The 24,203-nt window shown below is 38.2% G+C and overlaps 3 protein-coding genes across 4 annotated transcripts in view; 1 reads left to right on the top strand and 2 right to left on the bottom strand.

Moving 5' to 3' along the window:
* The first annotated feature begins 13 nt into the window (after positions 1–13).
* Positions 14–7,780, top strand: dnttip2 (deoxynucleotidyltransferase, terminal, interacting protein 2). The gene is made up of 7 exons (XM_056773499.1): positions 14–118; positions 4,015–6,035; positions 6,199–6,331; positions 6,460–6,555; positions 6,867–7,031; positions 7,220–7,329; positions 7,433–7,780. Exons 1-7 carry the CDS (start codon positions 44–46, stop codon positions 7,536–7,538), a joined length of 2,706 nt encoding a protein of 901 aa, XP_056629477.1. The 5' UTR covers positions 14–43; the 3' UTR covers positions 7,539–7,780.
* spata6 (spermatogenesis associated 6) lies at positions 7,772–19,145 on the bottom strand. Of its 2 annotated transcripts, none has more exons than XM_056773500.1 (13): positions 19,011–19,145; positions 17,920–18,057; positions 17,759–17,807; positions 17,624–17,665; positions 17,101–17,225; positions 16,803–16,883; positions 14,313–14,555; positions 13,393–13,510; positions 13,239–13,279; positions 13,032–13,150; positions 11,147–11,243; positions 10,099–10,190; positions 7,772–8,040 (listed from the first exon to the last, which is right to left on the bottom strand). In XM_056773500.1, exons 1-13 carry the CDS (start codon positions 19,098–19,100, stop codon positions 7,854–7,856), a joined length of 1,422 nt encoding a protein of 473 aa, XP_056629478.1. In that variant the 5' UTR covers positions 19,101–19,145; the 3' UTR covers positions 7,772–7,853. The 2 variants fall into 2 exon arrangements, with proteins under 2 accessions (XP_056629478.1, XP_056629479.1); XM_056773501.1 differs by having other exon boundaries at positions 13,032–13,138; positions 19,011–19,115.
* Positions 19,146–20,530: 1,385 nt separating this feature from the next.
* Positions 20,531–24,203, bottom strand: part of agbl4 (AGBL carboxypeptidase 4) — a 291,793-nt gene continuing 288,120 nt past the window's right edge. Inside the window, exons 12-13 of the mRNA XM_056772317.1 lie at positions 21,518–21,614; positions 20,531–21,062 (exon numbers count right to left, since the gene is read on the bottom strand). Of these exons, the coding sequence (XP_056628295.1) occupies positions 20,960–21,062; positions 21,518–21,614 (200 nt within the window). The 3' untranslated portion in view covers positions 20,531–20,959. The remainder of the gene's footprint in view (positions 21,063–21,517; positions 21,615–24,203) is intronic.

The following is a 24,203-nucleotide window of genomic DNA, read 5'->3' as shown; positions in this document are numbered from 1 at the left end:
GTCACCAGGCGGAAGTGCCTTGTACGTCATCAACAGTGGCAAGATGGTGGCCACCAGAAGAGGAACACGCGTGGGCTCTCCAGAAAAAAATATAAACGATGAAACATCTGGAGAAACGGTATATTGTTATTTATTATTATATGGTTTATCAGTTGGTTCATTTTAGCGTTATTGTCGCGATCTGAACCTATAGTTTTAATGTGCTTGTGAGAACGAGTCGGCGCGCATGTGCCCATGCTGCAGATAAAGTGTGTGGAAACTTTCAAACTTTAAATGACTGGGAACATAACTTTTATTGCTTCAACTTCTCTCGACAAGTCTGCATCAAAACAATTGATGCTAGACAACATTTGCTTTTATATATTTGATTATATTACATGAATGACTGTAATGTGTCTAGGTTTACATTTGATTTCACCCTAAACTCAAAAGATATACGTGTTCTTAGCCAAAATGCTAAGTTTACATTTTAATGTTCATATTGAATTAAGCACAATTTGCCTCCTAGTTTCCAGTCTAGTAGGGGTGTAATGCTGGATTCAGACCCAACGCGAACAATCGCGTATTACGCTCTCTATCACTCGCAAGAAAACTTCGTTATTTTCGCGTGAGTGACGCAATCTGACAAATGTTATTTTCAACCTTCTGCTCTGAGGTTGTTCTCGCGGTGATTTGACAGCGACACATACACTGTATATTAAGTAATAATACGTTTGCATTCCTATACATTTTTATTTAATTCTCCACTGCATTTAACTGTCGACGATAACTTGATGTGTGACCTGGAGTGTACTATTTTGATGCTAAGATACATGCCACTAACTAAGCAAATATAGGATGTGGTTTTGTATTGTTTTCACAGGGACAAAACAGATAAACAGACTTAAATTTTTATTAGTCAAGCTTTTTTTATACCTGGACCTTAAATAACTTGATGCGATTTATTTGTACAGTAACTGTATAGTAATATTAAGGAATTACATTCTGTTTTTGTAATTAATTATTCACACTATCTATAAAGAAGCAGTAAAACAGTTAAACAAAAAAGCGGCACTAATTGTCAATAATGAAGTGTTACCTCATTAAATGTTGAACAATTAAGAGAATATTGCTTAAATATTATGCAAATAGATGTTAATTGAATTTCACTTGGTTTTTTTTTGTATGTTTCTCGCTTACTATCATAACATTTCTTATATCGGCCTTTTGGCCACATTGCTTTTTCAGAATCAGCATCGGCCATAAAAAACCCATATAGGTCGACCACTAGGGCGTTGACGGTGTCAGTTTTTACCACCGCGGTGGTAATGGAAAAATCATATATTATATGGGAAATATATATTATTTGTATAAATATATTTATATTTGCGTGAAGCAACCACATGACGTGTGGAAGAGAAATATAGACCCTATTTAAATACTTGAAATAGTTAAATCCATGAGTGAAACGACACACTACAGCATTTAAAACATTTGAATAAACATCAGTAAATAATGAAAACTTAAATGATATAAGAAAGTTAAATATGAAATAAAAAAGTGCTTGTAACATTTTTGCATCGCAAAACATAGTACTACGAAGTATCGTTACACCCCTACAGTGTATACATACTTATACAGTGCTTTATACACTGTACAGGACAAATTTATTAGACCACATGTCGTAATAAAGGGAGAACACAACTGTTTTAGGAATCTGTCAAAAACATATAACAAACTGAAACAACTAATGTTAAATAGTCTTAATTCACGATTTCATACCCAAATGTGGCATCCAAATTAAAATAATATTAAGGTGCTTTACTGTTTATTTTCTATCCTGTAAAACAGAAAATTAAAAAATGGATATATACATTTATATTTTACCATTAGTATGTATGAATTTGCATATGTGTACACTAGGGCTGCACGATATTGGGAAAATATGCGATATGCGATAACGTTTTTGAATATTGCGATAACGATATTTCTTGCGATATAACATTCCCCCAGAGAAATGCTATTTTGTTTATAATTTATATAAGTAATAATCATACTAAAATAAACAGGTAATAGATATTCCTCTAATCTAATTAAATCTAATACAGGCTACAAAAAACTGTCAAAGAAGGTGCAAACATTTAGACTTTAAAACACTATGAATGACTGAAAACCTTGGCTGATATTATAATTTCTGGTTTGCTGTTAACAAAGATCTGCAAACACAAAATGCATTAGTCTCAAACATTACTTTTTATTCACATGTAACCATACAATCATCAAGAGAATCTTTTAACCAAAATATTTCCTTGCCTTGCCTGTTTCTTTCAAATAAAATATTAAAATATTAAAGAAAAATTAAATAAAAAATACTATTAAACGAAGTGTACAGGCCTTAAATAAATTGGTATGTAGTGGAAATACTAACATCTTGTCAACATCCACATAAATAAAATAATAAAGTATTAACATGTAAACATTAAATAATAACATGTAAACCTGTTATGTTATAGCACAATGCAATGTCAAATGTGCAAAGTTTTAATGTGAAAGCTATTTTATTCCAGGTTTTTTGCCAGGAAAACTAGCATATTGACCTTCGTAGGTTTTAAACATGTGCGTTAATTTTATTATTGCAAATATAAACACTCACCGATGGCCAGATGCAAGCGGTGTCCAAAGCATTGTAGTCTGACCCAATTATTAAGTTCGGTAGCTTTCACCACATTAGCGCCGTTGTCGGTTGTAATGGACACTTGATTTTCCTCTTTTAAGTTCCAGCTGGCTAAAACATCCCGCAGCCCATGGGCTATGTTTTCACTGGTGTGGGATTCGGGGAAATACACAACACCCAGACAGCGTGTTTTTAATTCAAAGTCTTGAGTAAGAAAGTGAACGGTGTAGCTCATGTAGGGCTCAGTGGTACGACTGGACCACAGGTCAGTGGTGCTAGCGTAGAAATCCAATTGGCGCAGCTCGGAGCTCACTGTCTTCACACAGGTGTCGTACATCTGTGGAATTGCGACATGAGAAAAATAATTTCTCGATGGCAGCTGATATCTTCGGTCTAATTTGTTAATTAGACCCACAAAGCCTTCTTTGCTCACAGTGTTAACAGGCATCATGTCTTTAGCTAAAAAGCGTGTGACAGCATCCGTTAATTCCTTGTGGCGTTTCGACGTTTTCCCGTAAGACGTTGAATTTGTAAAACTTTGATCGATGGTTGTCTGTACGGCTCCCTTATTGTTACTTGGCTTTTCGTTAGCAGTTTTGGTGGATATTGCCTTACACTTTCGAAAGTCTTCAAATAGCTCCCTGTGGTTGTGTTCCAGATGACTGTGGAGATTAGTTGTATTTCCTCTCGACGTAACCACAGTTTTTCGGCACGACTTACACAGTACCTGCATTTGTGACACGTCTTCTCTCTTGAAGCCAAAATACTGCCATATTTCAGACGTGCATTTCTTTTTAGGCACAAGTTCTTCGCTGATGTCATTTTCCTCGCTTGTATCTAACCTTACTCCTGCCATATTTATTTTCCACTCTATGCTCTGAGCCGCTAGGTTCACCTTTCGACCCTCTAGCCAATAGCATATAGCACCTTAACTACTTGGAGGCGGGTATAAAGATAGTAAAGCGGCAAGCCCCATCTGATTGGTCAAATTTGGACAACCTACGCATGCAACACACAAATGCTTGGCACAATAAATTACACTTATCGCAACTCTCTGCGATACGTATATCGCATATACTATTATCGCGAGAACGATAATTTTTCGATATATCGTGCAGCCCTAGTGTACACACAAATTAGAAGTTGTCAGAAAGATTTGCTTAAAGTGGCATGCCGGTAATAAGAATGCAAAATAGGAAAACATCTTACTTATATTTGGCGACAGAATTTGTTCTAAACAGCATGTTTTTTAAGGTTTATGATTATGTTAATTTACATATTTGACCTTTGTTTCATATTGATTTGAATTACACAAGCTAGTTTATGTATGAAATCCTGATGTGAATTTATTGTCTTCATAGGTGCCCACTCCGTCAACAAGAAGCACACGTCACAGAAGCGTAATGGAGGAGAAGCATTCCCCAGAACTCACTGGTGACTCCCAGCCAGATGAGGAGAAAGACGAAAGTACTGCCCCTTCCTTACCAGCAAGTCCACTCAAGCGAGAAACCAGAAGATCCATGCGTCTCCTTGCTTACAAAATACAACCTGACTCCACCCATGAGGCTGATGTTTCAGAATCAGAGTCCTGCTGCTCAGTAGGTTCAGATGTGAAGGCGACACCCAGAACTCTCAGAAGGACCGTAACCAGGGAGAAACCCAAAACTCCAACAAAGGATGACGTATCTGAAGCAGAATCCTGTTCGTCTGCGGTTTCTTCGCCGCGTTTGCGAAGAGCCCCGCGCAGCTTAAGAAAACGTGTTCAGACTCCATCAGTGTCTGATCCTCCAAAGACCAACGATGGTGATCTTTCAGATGCGGGGTCCTGCAGCTCTGTGGTCTCGCTCACCAAGGTCTTAGACACTCGTAGGATAACCAGGAGTCGCCGGAGGACTGCTATGTTGGGTGCAGAACTGGATCCATCTGATCCTGACTCATGCTCCTCTAATGTTTCTGGTCTCCTGGGCTCTACGGTCCGCAGGTCAGCACGGAACCAGAAAGGGAAACTGACTGAGCCAATCCCTTTGAACTTGGAGGAAACCACGGACACTCCTTCCTCTCCAGTTTCCAATAGGATAAGAGACCGTAGAGGCAGGACAAAGTCAGAACCTGCAAAAGAGGGATGTGACTCTGATGAATGCATGTCTGGTCCTAGCACGAGTCCATGGAGATCGAGGCGGCGTCAGGTGAAAGGGGACACCGTCGGCGGGTCAGATTCGGAATCGGTACCCACCGATGTCTGCACCTCTCAGGATAGTACAAGCTCTTTAAAAGGAATGGGGACTCCATGTAGTAGCCGAACCGGCTCTGCCAGTAGTAACCGTGCCGTGACTATAACCAGATCGAGAAGCAAAGCAAGCGTTACAATGGTTCAGGAAGAGAGGGAGTGTGAGGAGCGTAAACCGCTACCTCTCCAGTGTGAAAGTGTGGTCACATTGGATGAAGAGGACATAGAGAAACCAATGGATAGCACCATGACAGACACTGTTGAGGCCCTAGAGTGCACCATGACTGAGGAAACGGCCTCAGATATCACTCTCGTTCTTGATCAGGATGAGTCCGCTGAGAGCAGTTTTCATGCAGATGTTGAGATGCTGGAGCCTAAGAGCACGCCGGAAACAGTTTGTGCTGTTTCTGTGTCTGAACAGGCTGATGCCGTAACACAGGCACATCAGGAAACAACAGTGGATGAAATAGCTGCCACAGTTGCTACGGATAGAGATGTTGCCATGGAGAATAATAAGCCGGAGTTTGTGAAAGCAAACCGTGCTGTCGAAGATCAGGCAAATTGTGATGCCGACCTAGAGGCCACTGGACCATCTGCGGTTGAGAAGAATGTGACGGATGTTGAGGAGAGGGATGTGTGTGAGAAAGATGTATTTGTTACCAAGGATGCAAACAAAATCGTTACAGCAAGCATGGACGAAATGTCTGTTTTATTAAAAGATGCAGAAAATGAAGAACGCCCCTCTTCAAGCACACATACTCAATCTGATTTGACTACAGCAGAGCAACCATTCAAAAGATCTCCTCCTCTTAAAGAAATTACCAGTTTACTGGACAGCAGTGAGGATGAAGAGAGCCCCGATGAAGGAGAAGAGGAGGAGGAGGAGGAGGAAGAGGAGGGTGCTTCACATGAAGCTGTGGATGGGATCAGTGATGAAGAAATAAGATGCCTAGATGAAGGTCAGTCGATGGTAGAAGCTCAGAGTAGCGGAATGTTTGTCATAGACACCAGGCCTGGGCTGCGTCCTGAAGAAAAGTATTATGTTGATGCAAAGCAAATTGAGGAAGAAGATGAGGATTTTGATGATGAGGAGGGGGATGACGACGATGATGATGATGAAGATTCACAAGTGCTCTTTGCGCCGAAGAGGCCCGTGTAAGTTATTTATGTCGTCTCAAATTGATCTATAGATTTTTACTTGTATGAAGTGTTTGGAGGTATCACTTTGATTTTAAGCTTATGTTTACAGGGCTGCCTCAAAAAAAGTTTATTTAATATTGTTCAATTCTAATAAGCTAAACATGGTCTTTTTCCTCAGGATGCAGCTGTCTACTTCTATTGACACAGGCCTTAATGTGAAGGATCTTGGTGGTTTGTACATCAGTTTTGACGGCAAACAGAAAAGTCTTTCCAGCGGGGTGAAAACTCAGAACCAAAGTAAAGTAGATGAGGTAAATTATTTGTTTTAATTGTTAAATGTGCAATTAAAACCGTTAGACTGAATTTTAAAACATTCAAGATGTTTTTATGCTTAGTTAAGTTGAAGTATATGTTTTCCAAAAAATATTTTTTCTTTCAGTTGCTGAAAAAGAGTGTTATTGTTCCTGATTTTGAGAAGAAAGATGCTATCCCTCCATACAGGGAATCAAAGCATGCTGCCAAACTCAAGCGCAAGGTGGGAGCCCTGTTTTTTTTGTTTCTTTTAGAGTATTTCAAGATTTTTATGGTTGTCTTTTCTGTTAAGGGCTGTTTGTTTGGCCTGTTTTTAAAAATGCATACAATTTTATTAATTTCTGTATCTCTTCTGAATGTTATAGCTGTCCAGATGAACCATAATAAGTTTTGAAGAAATTCCAATACTAAAGATATTATAGCATAGAAAAACAGTCGTTTTCATTCTTTCATCATTCTTTAATGTAAAGTCATGTGTTTCTATAAATTGTTAATGATTATTAATCTCATTTGTACAATATCTGTCATATTTAGGCAGAAAGAGAGAAGACCACTGGTGATGGTTGGTTCAACATGAAAGCCCCTGAATTAACAGAGGAGCTCAGGAATGACTTGAAGGCCCTGAAGATGCGTTCCGCTATGGACCCAAAGCGCTTCTACAAGAAGAATGACAGAGAAGGATTTCCTAAGTACTTTCAGGTGAGGAACAAGTCTTGACTATCACTCGTAAAATACTTTCTCATTTATTTTACCAAAAAATAATTGATTTGAAGAACCATTGCATCGTCAGAAATAGTGAACAATCTATTATCCACATCCATTCTTGCCTGAAAAAGCAGACAATGCATACTATCCTAGTGTTTGAACAAAGTTTCTTATATTTCCAGGTGGGCACAGTGGTTGACAGCCCGGTAGACTTCTATAGTTCCCGAATCCCCAAGAAACAGAGGAAAAGAACAATTGTGGAGGAGCTCCTCGCTGATGCAGAGTTTAGAAGGTAAGTTAGCTCTTGAATTGTATTTGTAACAATAACAGATTGATTTAATCTTCTTTTCATATACCTATGTTTCCCTAAAATATGCCTATTTTTTGATTTTCAGCAATAACAAAAAGAAGTACCAGGAGATCATGACCGATAAGGCTGCACATGTAGCTGGCAAGATGTACAAAAAGAATAAATTCCATAAAAAGAAAACAAATAAATAAATCTGAAATATTTTCTCTTGTTGAGACTTGAGAATAATTGTCTTTTTAAATTTGGAGGAACTCCTTTTTGGATTATTGTAAAGGACTTTAAATCATTTTGTTTTTTACAATTATGTTTACTCCATGCCGAGGTAAACAGTACTTTAAACCTGGCTTGAAGAAAACCAGGGCAGATGAATGAAACGAGATTTATGATGGTAGATTTGTCTCGCTATACACAATAAATCAATTCATCAAATGCACTCCTTGTTTATTTTTTTGTTCCTTATGACGGTATAAGACAGAATTATACAGTTTGTCCATCGGTGATTATATTTAGACTGCAGTTATATTTTTTTGTCCATTGTGTTGTGATTGTGATGCATTTCTGTAGAGGTTCTTGTAGATTCTGCTTAAACTCTCTTCAAACACGGCTCTGTGGGGCTTCCCTGTGTACATGGCTGCTCTGTTAGTCCAAATTGTTCCATCATCTAAATGAACAGATGGCTCTCCAGGAATAAGCCTGCGACAAGGACAGAACAATGTATTACATAATGTTTATTAAATGACAAACTAAATACACAAATTCCTGTTTATGTTAAACTACAATGTTTTACAAGTTGTACAAGTCTTTCTACTTTACAGTTTTCCACAGTGGGATTTTTAGTGCTAGAGACATAACAGGATTTACATTTACACCCTTACTGTTTTGTGTTAACACATTACAATGTGATTGTGATATTAAGGTGTGTATATAGCTAGCAAAGACAACTTCCATGCTAATGAGCGTACCTAAAGGGGGAAAGCTCCACAAACATTTGGGGCCCCCAGAGAGCTGTTTTATTAGTAAAAGTACTAATAGTAATGATAAAAACAATAAAAAGTATTATTAAATAGCAGATAAGGATTTTGGATAGTTGGCTTGTATGTTTGGTGCGGTAAAGGATCCAACCTCATTCCTTTTTAGGGCCCAAAATTGCTTGCGGCACCCCAGCTAATGACAACTCATCAATCAGGTTATGGAACGGTTTTACAAGTAGCCTTGTTAAAGTGTTTTAGACTGTACAGAAAATATGCTTGACTTTATCATAACTGGTTTAATCACTTTAAAGGGATAGTTCATCAAAAAAATAAAAATGATGTCATTTACACACCTTTTGAGTTGTTTCAAAACTGTATAATTTCTTTGATCTGATGAACACATAAGATAATTGGAAGTATGCTTGCTACGAAACAGTTCTTGGACCCCATTGACTACCATAGTAGTAGTTCTGTTGAATGAACACCAAAGATATTTTGAAGAATGTAGGACAGCAAACAGTTCTAGTCAATGGTGTCCACAAACTGTTTGGTTAAAAGCATTCGTCAAAATATATTTCTCTGTGTTCAACCAAACAAAGACATTGACACAGGTTTGGAACACCTAGAGAGCGAGTAATTCTTGAAAGAATTTTCTTTTTGGAGTGAACTATCCCTTTATGGCTGTGAACTATCCCTTTAAAACTCAGAAATGCAAAAGATTCATTTCAAGGTTTAATGTCAATAGGACAAACATTTTTTAAACTACATTTAAGAAATTATTCAAGTTGCCGGGTGAAAAAAAAAATATAGGAGTAATGCTTTACAATATGGTTGTGTTTGTTCAAAAATGATTGATTTAACAGGACCCTTTGCATGTATTGTTAATCAAACTCGAGATTAACTTAAATTGTTGAAACCAGACCAAACCTGGGTTAGTTTGGGTTAATCATTCATGATGCTGGGTATCATCGAGGTTTAAAACCTGAATCGATGATAAGCCATAAAAGGCACAGTCTAATGTGTTCAAAAACAGCAAAGCTCAGGAGATTGTGTAAATGATATTTGAGGTTTTGCAGTACATCTTACAATGAAAAAAAAACATGAAAACCCATAACCCCAACATATTTCAAGAGATTACTTTTAATGTTTAAAAAAAACCTTTTTTTTGAAACTGGTTACTTTTTTCTTGACTCATTAGCAGAACACACATAGACACAACATGCAAAATGCCACACATCTCCAGGGCAATAAAAAAAAGCTATTTTAACTCTTGCGTTACACAGCTATGACAAATGGAAAACGCAAATGATCTTGTATATATAATAGTGCACATGTACATGCATGTGTAAAAATGTTCTATATACAACTTGTATGCATAATCAGTTATGTCTAGGCAAAAAATTATATAATTCCCTTTATTTAATATAAATAAAATATACATGTGAAAATATTGTTACAGGAATAATGACAAGTGAAAGATAACGAAGTCAAAGATAAAATTGAAGATTGAAAAGAAAAAAAATTACTAATTCTTTGTAATATTTAGATGCAACCCAAACTCCAAATGATCCAGGCAGCATAATGTATTAAAATTTAAAAATTGATGAATAATTGCAATTTTTTCTTTATAGTCCTTTTGCATACTTCACAAATGCATACTTCACAATAATAAAATGTTTGATTTTGTATCTCTCAAAGTTATTTGAAGTGCTCTTCTAATTTACTGTGATGCATTTGATTTACATCATTTTCATTAAAAAAAACTCTGTAGGGTGTTTACCTATCCTGTAGCAGCCGGCTGTCAATCTCTGAGTCACAGTGAGTGGGCACAGGTACACTGTGTCTGAACCCTTCCTCCGCATTCATGTCATCCTGACAAACCAGACAATTTGTAACTTTCTTACAATTTAAAACTTGGTAATAATAATAAATAATGTGTATCTTCATCCATTTAAACTATTAACACATTCCATAAATTCACTCAATGACACTGTGAAATTTGAAGGAAAAGTTAAATCTTTAAAATTAGAAGGAAAAGTTAAATCTTTAAAATTAGAAGGAAAAGTTAAATATTTAAAATCTGACAATTCGACAAAGAGCTCAACACTCATAAATTCATATTCTGCAATGGGCCACAAAACATTGCATGATTGTCCAAAATGGCCTTAAATACTTCAATTGCAAATCACATTGAAACAGACCCATGATATCCCTGTAGTTTCCCTGCTGCTGTGTTCTTTATGGATTAAAGTTAAGAAACCTTTTTTAAAAAAAGCAACCCTTGTTGTACACAAAAAATTGAACCTGTACCGCACAATAAACCAATCCTTTCATCATTTTGACTTTGAAGTGCTTTCTCATTCGCCTCCCTTCTTGACTTGGGCTTAATCCACACATTTCTTGGCATCCGACCTTGCCACTGCCACTGTGGCATCTCTCCTCTATGAGCTCGTACCGACAGCCGTCAGACCTCCCACAGAAAACCATCTGCTTTTCGTTTAAGTGGATTTGGGGAAGCTTTAGAGTAATTAGACTTTTTCGCTTTGCTTATACATTAGGGTGTTGGGGCGAAACGCACCGTGGGCAATAATGCAGTTAAAACAGCCCACGACACAAGCACGCGAGCGATTCTTGAGGAGAATATGCACGCAAAGCTATAACACGTTCACAGTAGCGTCACGTCCCAACAAGATGGACGTGAATGCAGAACGTCTGACAGAATCAATGGAGGTTTGAAACGCACTAAGTGACTTAAATTAGTCATTTAGTGTTTCTGAGAATCACCTCGCATCGGTGAACACTACAGAATTGAGAAAAGGGTTACATACAAAAGAAAGTTTGCGAAGAGCTCCGTGGATGTTCAAGACCCTCTGCACTCGTTTGTGGATCTCCTGCGACCGTGAAGGGCTCGTAGGACTTTGAAACCTGTAGGGAATGAAAACAGCGAGTTTGAATCACATTTTTCTCTAAAGCTACCTCAAACAATTCAATATATTAACGACAAAGGAGAACTTTTAGAGGAAAAAACCTTATTGAAAAAGCAGGACTGTCAAATGCCACAGCGGTGTAATATCAACTCTGACCACTAGTCTGTGCTGTTGCCCTTGGAGTGAACCGCTACTGTATCATCTTGGGAAATCCAAATGATTTGTTGTAAATTTCAAACCACTTAAATCATGAAGTTAAATCACAAACACACACAGACAAAGACATTCATCTCCTGCCCTGTAGCAAATGCTGATATTTTCATTTTACGTATTTAAATACGCCACAAGAGAGGAAAAGAAAGGAAGCTTGAATAAGAAATTTATGCATACGTTGTAGTTCTGTCCTGGTTATCAAAATATTACCCACACACGTGAAAATAATAGCAATATTTTATTACATTCGAAACGATCACTCAATTGAAAAAAGACACATATTTTTACAAAAGGTCACCATGCATTTTAATGACCATACAGAAGATCAGAAGCGTCATTTCCCCCGATCAACGGCTCAAAAAGACGTGCCTGCTCTCACATTGTGGGAATCTGTGGAGCCAGCCGTAATCTCCAGGCCTCTGACTCCGGTCATGCTTTCAATTGACAGAATAGGATCACACATTTCCCACTATTTACTCTCAAGTCTTAGATTGTCTATTGATTTTAAATGTTTGCTCTTGGTCCTGCGGAAAGATGCTGCGGTAGAGAGACTGGCAAACAAACAAACATTTGCTGGTTTGCAGCCGGCGTTCAGATCAATGACGAGGGTCTCACGGAATTTATTAAACTGTGCATCGGGTCAAACGCATTAGATCTCGCTGAAACCCAATCAATACCATTTCCCTTGTTTTCTCAGCATCTTTTTTTTCTCCTCGTAAGTAATGAACAAACATGACAAAACATCAGATTCTGTCATTTGAAGGTGAGGCAGTAAATTCATCTAGTCTGTTGTGTGTGATCGCAATATAGATTTGTGAAACGGATGCTCTGTTTACCAAGCTCTGTTTTTGTGAGCCACACATTTAGTCAATATCATGTAATTGGAAATTCAAAGGAAACAGGCCATGGGGTTGCACTTTTAGTTTTTGCTTACTGCATTTTTGTAGGTTCAAGACAAATGCATCTAATAAAATATAGATTTTAAGTAATGCTCTAACGTAACCTTTCCCTGTGTGTTTTTCATCATAAGTATAAAGCTTTTGTTTGTCCCTAATGAAATTCAATCATCCTAATGACTAAAACAAATAGAATGGAAGGAACAAACAACTTGAAAAAGACACTGCTGTATAACACACGATTGTGGATCGTTGTTGTAGTTAATAAGTACAGTGGAATTAAAAAATATGCATGATTCAGACACTGAACAATCATTTTTAATATACAAATAAAATATATATAATTGCAAAAAACGTGTGAATGAACTGGTAAATAAAAAGTGTCTTGCATAATTCTAAGGTCTGTATAATGTTGTATAAGACTATTTCCCTTTCAAACAGATGAACTCTGGTTACACACAGTCGATTGTCCTCTTGTGAGACTTAAGAACATGTGACAACATTTCTAGTGAGTGTGTTAATACTAGCTGGTATTTTCAAGGCATTTTAGGAATTTCTAGGGAGTATTTCAGTGGGACAGTTTTGACAAAGTGACTGACCCCCTGTGCAGGGTGCACACTTCTAAAATAAGCATTTACCTGATTGTAACTGCTGATGAAAATACATGTGAAACTTACCGTTCCCTGAGGGAGGAGCGGTTCAGGACTGGACTTTGATCTCTGGGCATGCTGTACACAGGGGTGGAATTATGTTTGGGGTCTTTATTCCAGGTTTCACTGTCCTCCTGAACGATTGCCTCCCCGAGACACAAGGGAGAAATCAGGATCAGAACAGGCACTTCATTTCTAGACACAATGCAAAAAATTGCTTGCTTTCCAACTTACTCGTGTGTGCTTTGATCTGAAACTTCCAAGGAGAAAGGGATCTAGGGAGCAAGAGTGGGTAATTATTTGAAACACAGCCTCAACAATAAATTGGACGACTTTTTAATATTAAAATCACTGGATTTTCATTTGAATACTCAAATATTAAAGTGACCTGTGGGGTCTGCAGAAAAGCTACGTGATCGGAGGTGGAGGGGGCTTCTTTTATCAGAAAGGTGAGATGCAGGATGTGTGGGGGATTCTATCATTGAAGTGTTTGGACTTCGGGGCACCTGTGCGAAGAAAAAGCAGTCAACTTCTTTTCCTCTTAAAGATAAACAACCACTCGTATCTCTGCTTTAGCAGGTGCAGCAGGACTCCATTGACACATGGGGCATTGATTATTCAAATGAATTTGTCTTTCATTTCAGAATTAATCACTTTTCCCACGGATCGTAAAAGTAAGGAGAGAAACTTCTGAGACAGGTACTAGTTTTCTATCCTGGCAAACTTTCAGACATCAATTAGACCAGTGCCACTTCATTTAAATAGTAAAGTGACCACTGTGGTTAATGAAACAAGCTATTTACTTGCCATGGAAAACAAGTCTTTAAACACACATTGATAAACTAAGCAGGCTTATCTGCAGAAATGAAGAGGGAAGTATTTGTTAATCACGGCCTGACTCTTAAATACTTGAGGTTAATTGTAGCCTCGGGATTTCCTTTGAAAAGGCTACACCCTTTCTAAAAACCCTGTGACAGAAAATGCCACCGTGATATCAGGCAAGAAATCAAAAGCTGCCTTTTCTAACATGACAGCTTTGATATTTGCATCCCAGGAGGTATTGTTGTTTTAAAAAACATGAACAAAAACAAGAGGGTGATTTTAACACAGCCGTCGGTCTGCTGTAATCAAACGCCCCCGCAGTGAAATTATAATATTCAACCTGTCAAGTGCATATATTATGTACATTTCAATACAACATAAATGTCATTCATTCTATACAATAAAGACAACTAAGCAATACGCACTGTTATCATGATTTCATTAATCAATATTCCCATAAGCCCCTCAACACGAATTCTAACCCACCACGAATGGAGCTTGAGGGACCGTCTCCTTCTTAAAGATGTAAGGCCCTAGTTTAAAGTGGCCGAGTCGTTGTCTGGTCTCCTCGGACAGCTGACACATCCTGCGGTGGGTGTAGGGTGAAAATGAACGGGTCTGAGACACCACTGTTGGTTTCGCATAGTTACAGTGCAGTGCAGGCTTCCTCTTTTTTGGAATTCCAGGGCTGGTTCTCACACGGCAGGGCTTAGCGGAGGGGCCTCTTACCTGGACAGAGAGAAAAAAAAAGTAAAGCAATTTTTAAAAAGACATTAGTCACCCTATATGTTTCTCACTCTGTTTTGCAAGTATCTAACTAATTTAAAAGTGCCTGTCAACTTTGACAACAACGTATGTTATTTCTATTTCCTAAAAAATCTGCGAATTTGGACGTCCAAGGACACAAAATGTGAGTTGAATAAGTTCTTTGATAATCTTCGGTGAGGTATGTAATTTCTATGCCACTAGTGGCACCAAAGCGTATTTCATTAAGAAACAAACAGAAAACCACAAAGGACATTAAAAGCAGACAATGTAGAAAAAAATGTAAGACTTTTTTTGAAGAAAGCACCACTAGGTGTTCAGTTCTAAAAATCCACTGTTTACTAGACCGTAAACAGAACAGCATCACTAATAAAATGCTTGAGTTCTGTATGTTCGGAAATGTGTTTTTATCACGAACCCTTAAAGGGGTCATATGACACGGCTTAAAGTAATAATATTGTTTGCTTTAGACATTATGTAATATTTATACATGATTTAGGGTTAAAACGCTGTATTTTCCCGTGCATCCTCTTTGCCCCGCTTCTCTGAAACGTGCAGATTTTTTACAAAACTCATCGCTCTGAAAAGCGAGGTGTGCTATGATTGGCCATATAACCAGTGCGTAGTGATTGGTTGAATACTGCAAGCGTGTGACGGAAATGTCATGCCACCTACCATATTTGGAACATCATGTTCCAAAGCAATTGTACTGACAGGTACTTACATGCGTATACATTTGGGCGTTCTTAGTCAACTCATACCACAAACTGATGTGGATTTGTGGGGGTGTGGTTACACGAGGCATTTCAGGCAGGTCTGGGTGAGCAATCACTTTTAGATAGAATTCATCTTTTGTTCTGACTCTTTAATTTTTGCAATTTTACGTGTCTAATACATGCAGGTAATTTTATAACATACCGAAGGCACAGAAAAACACGAGTTAGCGCCATATGACACCATTTAAAATATCCAAAAAGATGTTGAAAAAGAGCAGGAAAAGAGCACAGGGTTGTACTTTAATTGTAAGGAGCCTGCAAAACTCCTTCTGTTCATCTACAGCTAATCCACTAATTTCCTTCTTATGTACACATGTAACCTGATGTAAACCTTCCTCAATGTTCCAATCTCACCTTTGCAGGCAAATGACTTCAATAACTCTAATCTCAGCTAACATAATTCTGAGCCCCAATAAATGTGTTCCTGCAGGCGCTGCCTGGGTAAATACGTTTTTAAAAATGTTAATTGCATTTGATGGCCGGTCTCAACCTAATATGATAATGGCATTACATGGATGTAAAAAACAATGATAATTTAAATGCTAATTGGGACATCCAGGCGTATTAAGTCATTTTGAAAAAGCGGAGAAAGAAAAAAGTAAATCCTGCTAGCGATTGCTGTTTGAAGAGTAGAGATTTAATGAAATTAAACTAAGTGGCTTTTTTCCTTTTAGTCCTCTCTCGCTCTCTTTCTCTCTCTCCTTTCTTTCTCTTTTGACGGCAGGACGGACAAAGAGGCCGTTTTAAAGCAGGAGTGGCGCTTGTCTGATGTGATTAGTGGCTCGGCTGGTGTTGGTAATGGGAGATAAATCCGGATGTCCTTGAAACAACAAAGCCTGCACCACGAGTCGCTTATTAAACAAGAAACAAGCTCTGTTCAAATGCATGCAAATCATGCAGAAGCCCGCTTTACAGAAAGCCGTGTCAAGTCCGGACGAGAGGCTTCCACAAAGGGAAGACTTGCTCATGAAACAGACCTGATGAGATGGTCAATGCAGAGACGGCATAACAAGGGCCTTAGAAACTTGACATAAAGGATGTGAGGAGTCTGTCAGTGATTCTAAATGGACCGTGTTCAAACGCAGAGGGGTTTAAGACCATCTGATAGAAGAAACAAATTGGAAAACTCAAGTCCAGCTGATCAACGCTGGCTTTGGAAGCAATGGCTGGATCTTGGGAGAGAGGATCTGGGTAGAAACAAACCATTTCCCTTTACTTGTAGAGTAAATAACATCCTGATATGGTGCAGTTGACAGTCACAGAAAATCATGCAACTAATTAAACTACTACTACATTTAACTTAAAAAAAAATGGTATGAAATTATTCTATATTTTACTTAATCAAATTGTCAGCTGCCTATGTAAGCGGGACAGTTCACAAGGTTTTGGAGCAGAGCTAATAGCATGGTGAATAAAATAAAGCCCAAAGACTCACAGACATGGCAGGCTGACCATGTTTCACTTCACACTCCTCAATAATGGACGTCGTTGAAAACTCCACTTTGGGAGAGATTCCCTGAGGGAAAAAGAAAGGAGAAATATGAAGCAGAAAAAAACATCACAGACTTTTAAAGTGATGAAAAGACAGAGGGCCAATGCAGATAATAACACTCTTGGCAGATCAATTTACCAAAACAATCTACGTCTTCAAGCAAATAGCAGGAAAATGGCTCTGGCTTTTAAGATGCATCACAGATATGACATAAAACGCTGAAAGGAAGACACACACGCACAGGGAAAGAGACGGATCTCTTCATCAGAATCTCTCTCTCCGGGCAAAGGCTTCTGGGAGCAAGACGTGGGCCTGGATACAGAAATTCCCGGGTGTTGCCTTCAAATGTGGCCAGGATCTCACCCTCTGCAAAATAGTGAAAAATAGACGATGGAACGTTTTCTTTTTTTGACAGAACAAGGTAAAAAAGCTGTGCCTGGGTAATAAAGATGATTAATAATTTATGTCGTGTTTTAAAGCAATTACATACGGAAATAGGCAAGTGTCAGTATCCACACAATGAAATCACACCTCAGTAGACCTCTAAAAAGCTGTATGGTTTATGCATACTATAATGACAGTGCTCGCTCCAATAATGCATTTATTCCCAGCTGCTATTGGGTGTTTTTTGGAAATTGTCGTACAGATTTAATGTCAAAGGCGAACCCAAATGTACTGTTTAGTTACAGCACTATGTTGTAGAGCTCAATCTACAATCTCAAATAACTGTCAGTGTTACAGCCGGAACAAATGTGAGATCTTACCTGGAGGGACAAGCTGAAGGAGCTCTAAAGAGGTTGTCTCATCTACAGGGGAGAAAAAACAGGGTATATAAGTTTATTGAACTGAGGTTATGAAACAACACAAGACAAACTGAAGATATTTCTAAGGATTCTTACTCTCCAGATGCTCAGCTATAACACCCGGGTCAACCACTCCCACAAAGGTCTGTTGGAGAGAATGAGAAAATAAAGAAAATAAAGACAGACAGGGTGAGACATCATATGTCACGGGTTTGAATCCATCAAAGCTGTTTCAGTAAAGTCTTTGCAGTGTGCACCTTTACAAACACCATTTTTTCGTCAATCCGGAGAGGGAATGCTGGAGGAACACATTTGGACTTTTGGTACTGGCCCATGATTTGAACACTCAGATAAATGTCTCCTTGCGATTGTAACACCACTCCTGGACAAGTGATCTGTAAGGAGGTACAAGTTAAAGTAACAGTTTACCCAAAAACTACAATTACATTTCTTTATCCTTACAAATCAGTAAAGCTGTCCACACACAGAACTTTAAAATTGCTTTAAAAAAAATCATACATTGACCATTTTTAATAGTGATTTTGATTTGTCATTGAAGTTTAACAGCCCTAGTCCTCGTTCACGTGCATAACATAGACAAATAGCCAGGGTATTCTTTAAAAAAACACTTTGATATAAAGAAAGACAATTTAAAGTGGATAAGAGGCTCCTGCGAGAAACCAAACTTGCTTTTGGAAGGTGTTAGTAAGGCCAGCAGGGGGCACATACCCTTTAGTCTGGTCTTTAAATGATCTATCGTTGTAGTTACTTGTACTATTGTACTTGTATTATTAATTGGTCAACGTTTTTGGATGACCACTTTATATGTTATGATTTCTATACTAAAAAGTTAACACATATTCATCATTGATAGGCTTGGTTTTATCTAAACGTACAGCAATTTTTCATCACATGGTGTTTTCTTATTTTATTTTTATTATGATAAGAACATAAACCAACGTGTAATTTAGAAAATAAAGAATAAAAATACACTACTGATAATAAGAACATACATTTCCTCATTTATACATGAGGTGTAAAAGCTCTGCATGTACCAGACGGCTGCCTTTGATATGCTAGCAGCAGCCTAGCCGACCCGCACAGCCGTTGTTTTGTAATTCCGTTTTAATAAACGCAATTTAGACTAAAATACAAGAGGCTTTAATAAACTCTCTGCTCGTAAAAGCTCCGTGCAACCCTGAATGGACTGACTCAGTCATCCGTGATAACCATTTGTTGCTAACAGCGCGATAACTTCTATCGTGACAAACGGAAACAGAAATAACGTTATTTTTGTTGTTGTTATTGGGCGGGGAAAGTCAATAGGGAACGCGGGTGATGTACTTACAGCTTGAATTTTCAATTCGACCGTGCATTTCAGCGCTTTTTGCCGTGATTTTGAGACGGAAGGCTTCTTGGGCGGTGTCTGTCCACCCATGGTTTTAAACTTGGTTACTATGACAACTGCACAAGCGGACGCTGCTTTCGAACCGTGAGAGAGGAAGTGCGGACGCAGTCACGTGACACTGTCAACAAAAGATTGCGTGTATGTCGTGTATTATTTAGACACTGCTTTGGAAAACCATTTTTCTGCGTATAATTTTAGTTTTATTAGCCTTCAATGGTAGTTATTGAGGTTAATTTGTGATTACTATGACAAAACAAGACAAAAAAAATCTGAACACTGTTGTAATCACAACCGGTAACCTATCGATTGTTCTTTAATATAAGAAAAGTTCATTTAAAAGCCATTTTACACCCCTGTATTGTGAAGTGCATGCATAAATATAGCATTTTATTATATACAACATGTAGGCTACAACAAAAATTACACAATTGCTATAATTAGTCTATTGTAAAAACTTTCATTTTCTTTCACTTGATGAGCAGCTTGGACATCCAACTAAAATTCTTGTTTTGTTATGACACCTCATATAGTTTTCTAAAGACATGAAAATATGAGATCATTTTCATCTTGCAGTAATCTATTCCTTGAAGGCACGGGTCTTTGACAAGAAATCCATCAATGTGATAAGTTGCAGTTTAAAGCTCCTTATAATGATGCTCAATGAAGGCGTTGACCTCCGAGTGAACCACACTATTTCTAGTAGTGAGAGACAGGCCTCAGAATGACTCATTAGGGCCAGTTAACTTGTGCACAGGAATGGACCGTGTCCATGTTTAAGGCGGGACTTGCAAGTTCATATCAGCCTAAGGGCAATTAGAATGTGTTTGTGGCAGTGAGGTGAGCCAAGCAAAATGGACTAATGGGTCGAGACTCTGGTTAAAATGACAGCGCAGTTGGAAGGTGAAGCTCTCTATAAACGCAAAGGCTTTCAGGTATGACAGCGACATTACATGTGTGCGTGCGGAGGTTCTGCAGATGGATGTGTTTTCTCATTCACATTAGCTCTCACCATCTTCTCTTCTTCCATCCAAAATGCAAGTCATTTGTTTTTGCCTTTTCTGACTGATTGCCTCTGTTATTCCAAATGACTGGCCTGAAAAATACACGCTGCTTTTCACAGCTATCTTGACTGATAGCTTGAGCCATCTGTATTTTAGACTGTGTTCTTTGTGTACGTGTATGGACAGATCAGACCTTTTTATGAGATATAATTTTATCTCTCTAAAACCATTTTTTATTTGTTTTGCTGAACAGCAGACAATGTGTTGATGCCTATTGTCTTGAGATTATGATGAGAGGATTAAAGATGTATTGTTTTCTTAACAGTGATTCAAAATGACTTTTTCTCGCTTTCAATATCAGCACTTAGACACTGGAAAGCTCTTTTTATTAAACACTTTATTAAAACAACATTCAAGAACACAAAGCATAAATATAATAAAATGTCCATTGCTTTACGTTTAAGCAATTTCAAGCATTCAGATGTGAGCAAATAATTAATTATTCTAGACAATCAAATAATTCACAAAATCACTTTATCAGAATGAATGCAGCTGGAATCAAATATCTGTACTTATAGGCAATAGGCAACTTCAAAAGCAAGGCAAAGTAGTTGGTATTCAACAAAAGCACTAAAAAAGCAATAAATGTAGCCGATGGGACAATTTACAGTTGATGTTTTCTCTGTGCAATATCTTACAAGCGAGAATTAATACTGTAGAAGACTCACAGTTGAATATTATCATTACATAAAACTTAGAAAACTAATATCTGGTGGATTGCTGTGGGTTGATATGAAAACATCATTTGCAAGTGGACAATAGTTCACAACATCTCGCTCGAGGCTGTGATGCTTGTTGACGAAGTTTATTCACGTCTTCCTTGCGTGTTTAGTATTGCTTGACCCCAACGCTTTTCTTCTCACCTTTCACCTGATTTTTCCCATTTCTAGTATTGTTTCCTTGATGACTGGTGGATGTTCCATCAAATGTGCTGAAAAACACAAAGGGCGGATGCAAATAGTCACAAACGAACACTGTCTTAGCTGCAGACGAAACGTCCACAGTTGGTTCATTGTTATCATTTGGATAAATTTGCAGAGCATAAATTTAAGTGATAGTTGACCCCAAATGAAAATTCTGTCATCATTCAATCACCCACTTGACATTTCAAACCTGTATGGCTGTCTTACTTCTGCAGAACCCAAAATAAGATATTTGAACAAAAATCCGTTGGCCCCCATTGACTTGGATTGGTTTGTCCATACGATAGGAGTGAATGGGGACCAACGGCTTTTGGCTACATTCTTCAAAATAGCTTCTTTTGTGTTTCGCTGAAGAAAGGAAGTCATACAGGTTTAAATGGTCAAGAGGGTTTAGTCAATGATGACAAAATTTTCATTTTGAGGCGATCTACTCCTGCTGGATATTATTCATCTGCTCATGCACCTGTGAATGTGTCCTGTTAGCTTGCTCTCATCTATCAGGTTGTTCAGTTTGTAGTAATTCAGGAACGTCCGGGCCACGTTTCTACCCAGCTTCATGTCTGTGAATAGGAGGTTAAGGAGTCTTTTGGATCACATAGAATAATTTGTGTACAGTGCTTGCTGTATATCCACACATCTCATTGTATTGGCGAGAAAGAATTAAACAGAGCGACCCTCATATACATCATTGGGCTTTGATATTGGTCTTTGATGTCAGATAAGTGTCTGTTTCAAAGTGAGTGCAAAATTTAAGAGTCAAACACCTGCAGAAGCCCATCCCTGTATTCCTAAAGAAACAGTCGACACCGACAAAGCAATATTGCAATGCCTTGGAGGCCACGCCACAGTTGGGACGTCGGATACCTTGGAACCCTTAAATCTTTGTGTCTGATGTGCTGCTATTAATTGAAAAATAAATAAATAAATAACCCCCCGATTTTCTCCCATCTCGTACCAGCGCGACCATTTGCAGTAAATAACTGGCCAATACCCAGAAGAGCAATGCAGAGAGTAAATAAGCGGCGCGGCGGAGCCAGAGCTCAGCTCCTCGTGAGGATAAATCAAACGCCTCTCAGTCAAGTCAGCCAAAAGGAAAAAATGCATTTCATTCCTGCAGTTACTTACAGCCGGAGCTTTATTTAAATTCATGCAATCCCCCCCACAAGCCATTCCTCCACTGTGCCCGCGTTACAGAATACATCAATTACCAACAGCACTGCATCAAAGAGCTGTGAGGGCACTTACAATGCAGCTGAAAAAGGTGGAAGCCATTTAACACTAAGAGCCACACACTAGGCAAACATTGAACCGAAATCATTTTCCTTTCACTCAAACTCTGTATCTTTAGATTTCGAATAAAAGCAAGATCCGGTGTGATTTAGATCACACCGTTTATAGGACGGGAGCGGTTTTCCCAGAGGAGCTCGGGTGAATTTGTGTTTCACTAAAGTACCTTGGGATTCAAATCCCGTCCGAATCTAACACATTTGTGTTTTCCTCTCACTTCCTCTGAATTTATGGAGCAAATTGCCTATTTTCTGGCTACCTCAGGGGTCCCCAGAAGAATCTAATCTTTTAAACTTTTAAACACATCCTCTCGTTTATTTTGACCTTCTTCAAAAACCATAACTAAAGTTTCATGATGAAGTTTTCATTGATGCGGTGGCTGGTGTACCTTCATTATGATAGGATAACATTCAAGAACTACTGTCATGGCATACAAAAAAGAAATTAAATCCATGAAATGATTCTCGTTCATTTTATGGTTTACAACATTTCTAATCCTTTTATTCATGTCAAAGGGTAAATTGACAAATTTTGCAAAAACAAAAGGTTGTATACAAATATTCAAGACTCAAAAAACTTTAAATAATCAACCATAACCCCCTTTAAGATAAATGATGCAATACTAGCAATACCCACATTCAAGCAGCCATCTATGTTAAAACAAAAGATCTCATTTGCATCCAAGTCAGTACATGAAATCACAGAGGATTTGTTAATTTGACCTCAACCATCAAGTTCAAAACTAATCCCATCCAAATAGTGTTGTGTGCTTGTGTGTTATGAGCTGTGATAGATCTTTGTCTCGTCTCAGACTAGATGCTTCATCATGATCTTATAAGGAACGCTTTGTCCAGCTGTGTCTTGTGGTTAACCTGCTGCTCTTTTGCGGCTGGACACTGTTGACGAATGAACACAGAGGTGTTATTTTTCACCTTTGCCTGTCAGAACTTTACTGATGTTCCCAGATAGCATGTCTGACTGTCAAGCTGTTTGAGTGAAACAGCAGCCCTGAAAGAAAAACAAGATGGAAAGCAATTCTGTCGTTTTTATTTTTCCAATTTCTTTCAACAGTCAAAAATTTGCTTGGCCACATAAATCCAGAGGCTATGGCTGCGATCCTATTATCTCAAGCTGTTAACTTGTACACAATCCCTCTTTGATATGAATGAGGCAACCAAAGAAGGTAGAGTGTCGTGTCTCGTGCATGTATATGAAACTAGCGGACTCTCATAAATGACCATTCAAACCATGTTCTGCTCGGATTTATGTGGGCACCGCTACTTTATTCATGCCCACTTCAATCTCCTAATGTAATATGATTATTTTTCAGGGGAAATAAAGGGGTGCTCAACATGACCTTTATTTATTAGAGGTCACAGCGTCTGGCTTTAAACTCTTCCATTCGGGCTCTCGGATCCAGCAGTTTACTCATTGCCCCCCTGCTTTCTGTGGCCTTGACAGCCACCGCAGTGGATGGAGTCATTCTGGGTTCCATCCCTCACCCAGCGGGCTGATGGGAACTCTCTCCATGATTCCAGCCCCTGTCTTCACACCCCATCTGGCCAGGGCTGCAAACACTGCAGCCCTCCAAAAACAACAGCTATTTTTGGATGCCGGGCAGGGAAGATGGCACGATTCACTTTGAAAGGATGACACAGAAAATGTGGTGTGACACTGCATTTATGATGCTATTATTTCTAATGCGCATCAGAATGATAAACAAATTGTATTAATATTAGTTTGTCTATCTATAATTACTTAAATTTGGTTTGGTTGTAATACTTGACATTACATGAGACCCAACAAGACAAGACTGATATCCAATACAAAAATAAACAAAGTTTGTTAAAATGATTAATTAA

This window comes from Triplophysa dalaica, chromosome 18 (assembly GCF_015846415.1).
Source record: "Triplophysa dalaica isolate WHDGS20190420 chromosome 18, ASM1584641v1, whole genome shotgun sequence".
In the NCBI taxonomy this organism is placed as follows: Eukaryota; Metazoa; Chordata; class Actinopteri; order Cypriniformes; family Nemacheilidae; genus Triplophysa; species Triplophysa dalaica.
Note: the sequence above shows the minus strand (reverse complement) of the source record. Positions and strands in the feature narration are given on the sequence as shown.

Bases quoted from the DNA above. Each gene is read 5' to 3' on its own strand.
- dnttip2 (XM_056773499.1), top strand. From the start codon at position 44: ATGGTGGCCACCAGAAGAGGAACACGCGTGGGCTCTCCAGAAAAAAAT. The intron at 119-4,014 runs GTATATTGTTAT...TTGTCTTCATAG, and splicing joins ATGAAACATCTGGAGAAACG to GTGCCCACTCCGTCAACAAG. The intron at 6,556-6,866 runs GTGGGAGCCCTG...TGTCATATTTAG, and splicing joins CTGCCAAACTCAAGCGCAAG to GCAGAAAGAGAGAAGACCAC.
- spata6 (XM_056773500.1), bottom strand. From the start codon at position 19,100: ATGGGTGGACAGACACCGCCCAAGAAGCCTTCCGTCTCAAAATCACGG. The intron at 16,884-17,100 runs GTGCGTGTGTGT...TTTTTCCCTCAG, and splicing joins AGAGATCCGTCTCTTTCCCT to GGAATCTCTCCCAAAGTGGA. The intron at 13,151-13,238 runs GTAAGTTGGAAA...TGTCTCGGGGAG, and splicing joins TCAGATCAAAGCACACACGA to GCAATCGTTCAGGAGGACAG.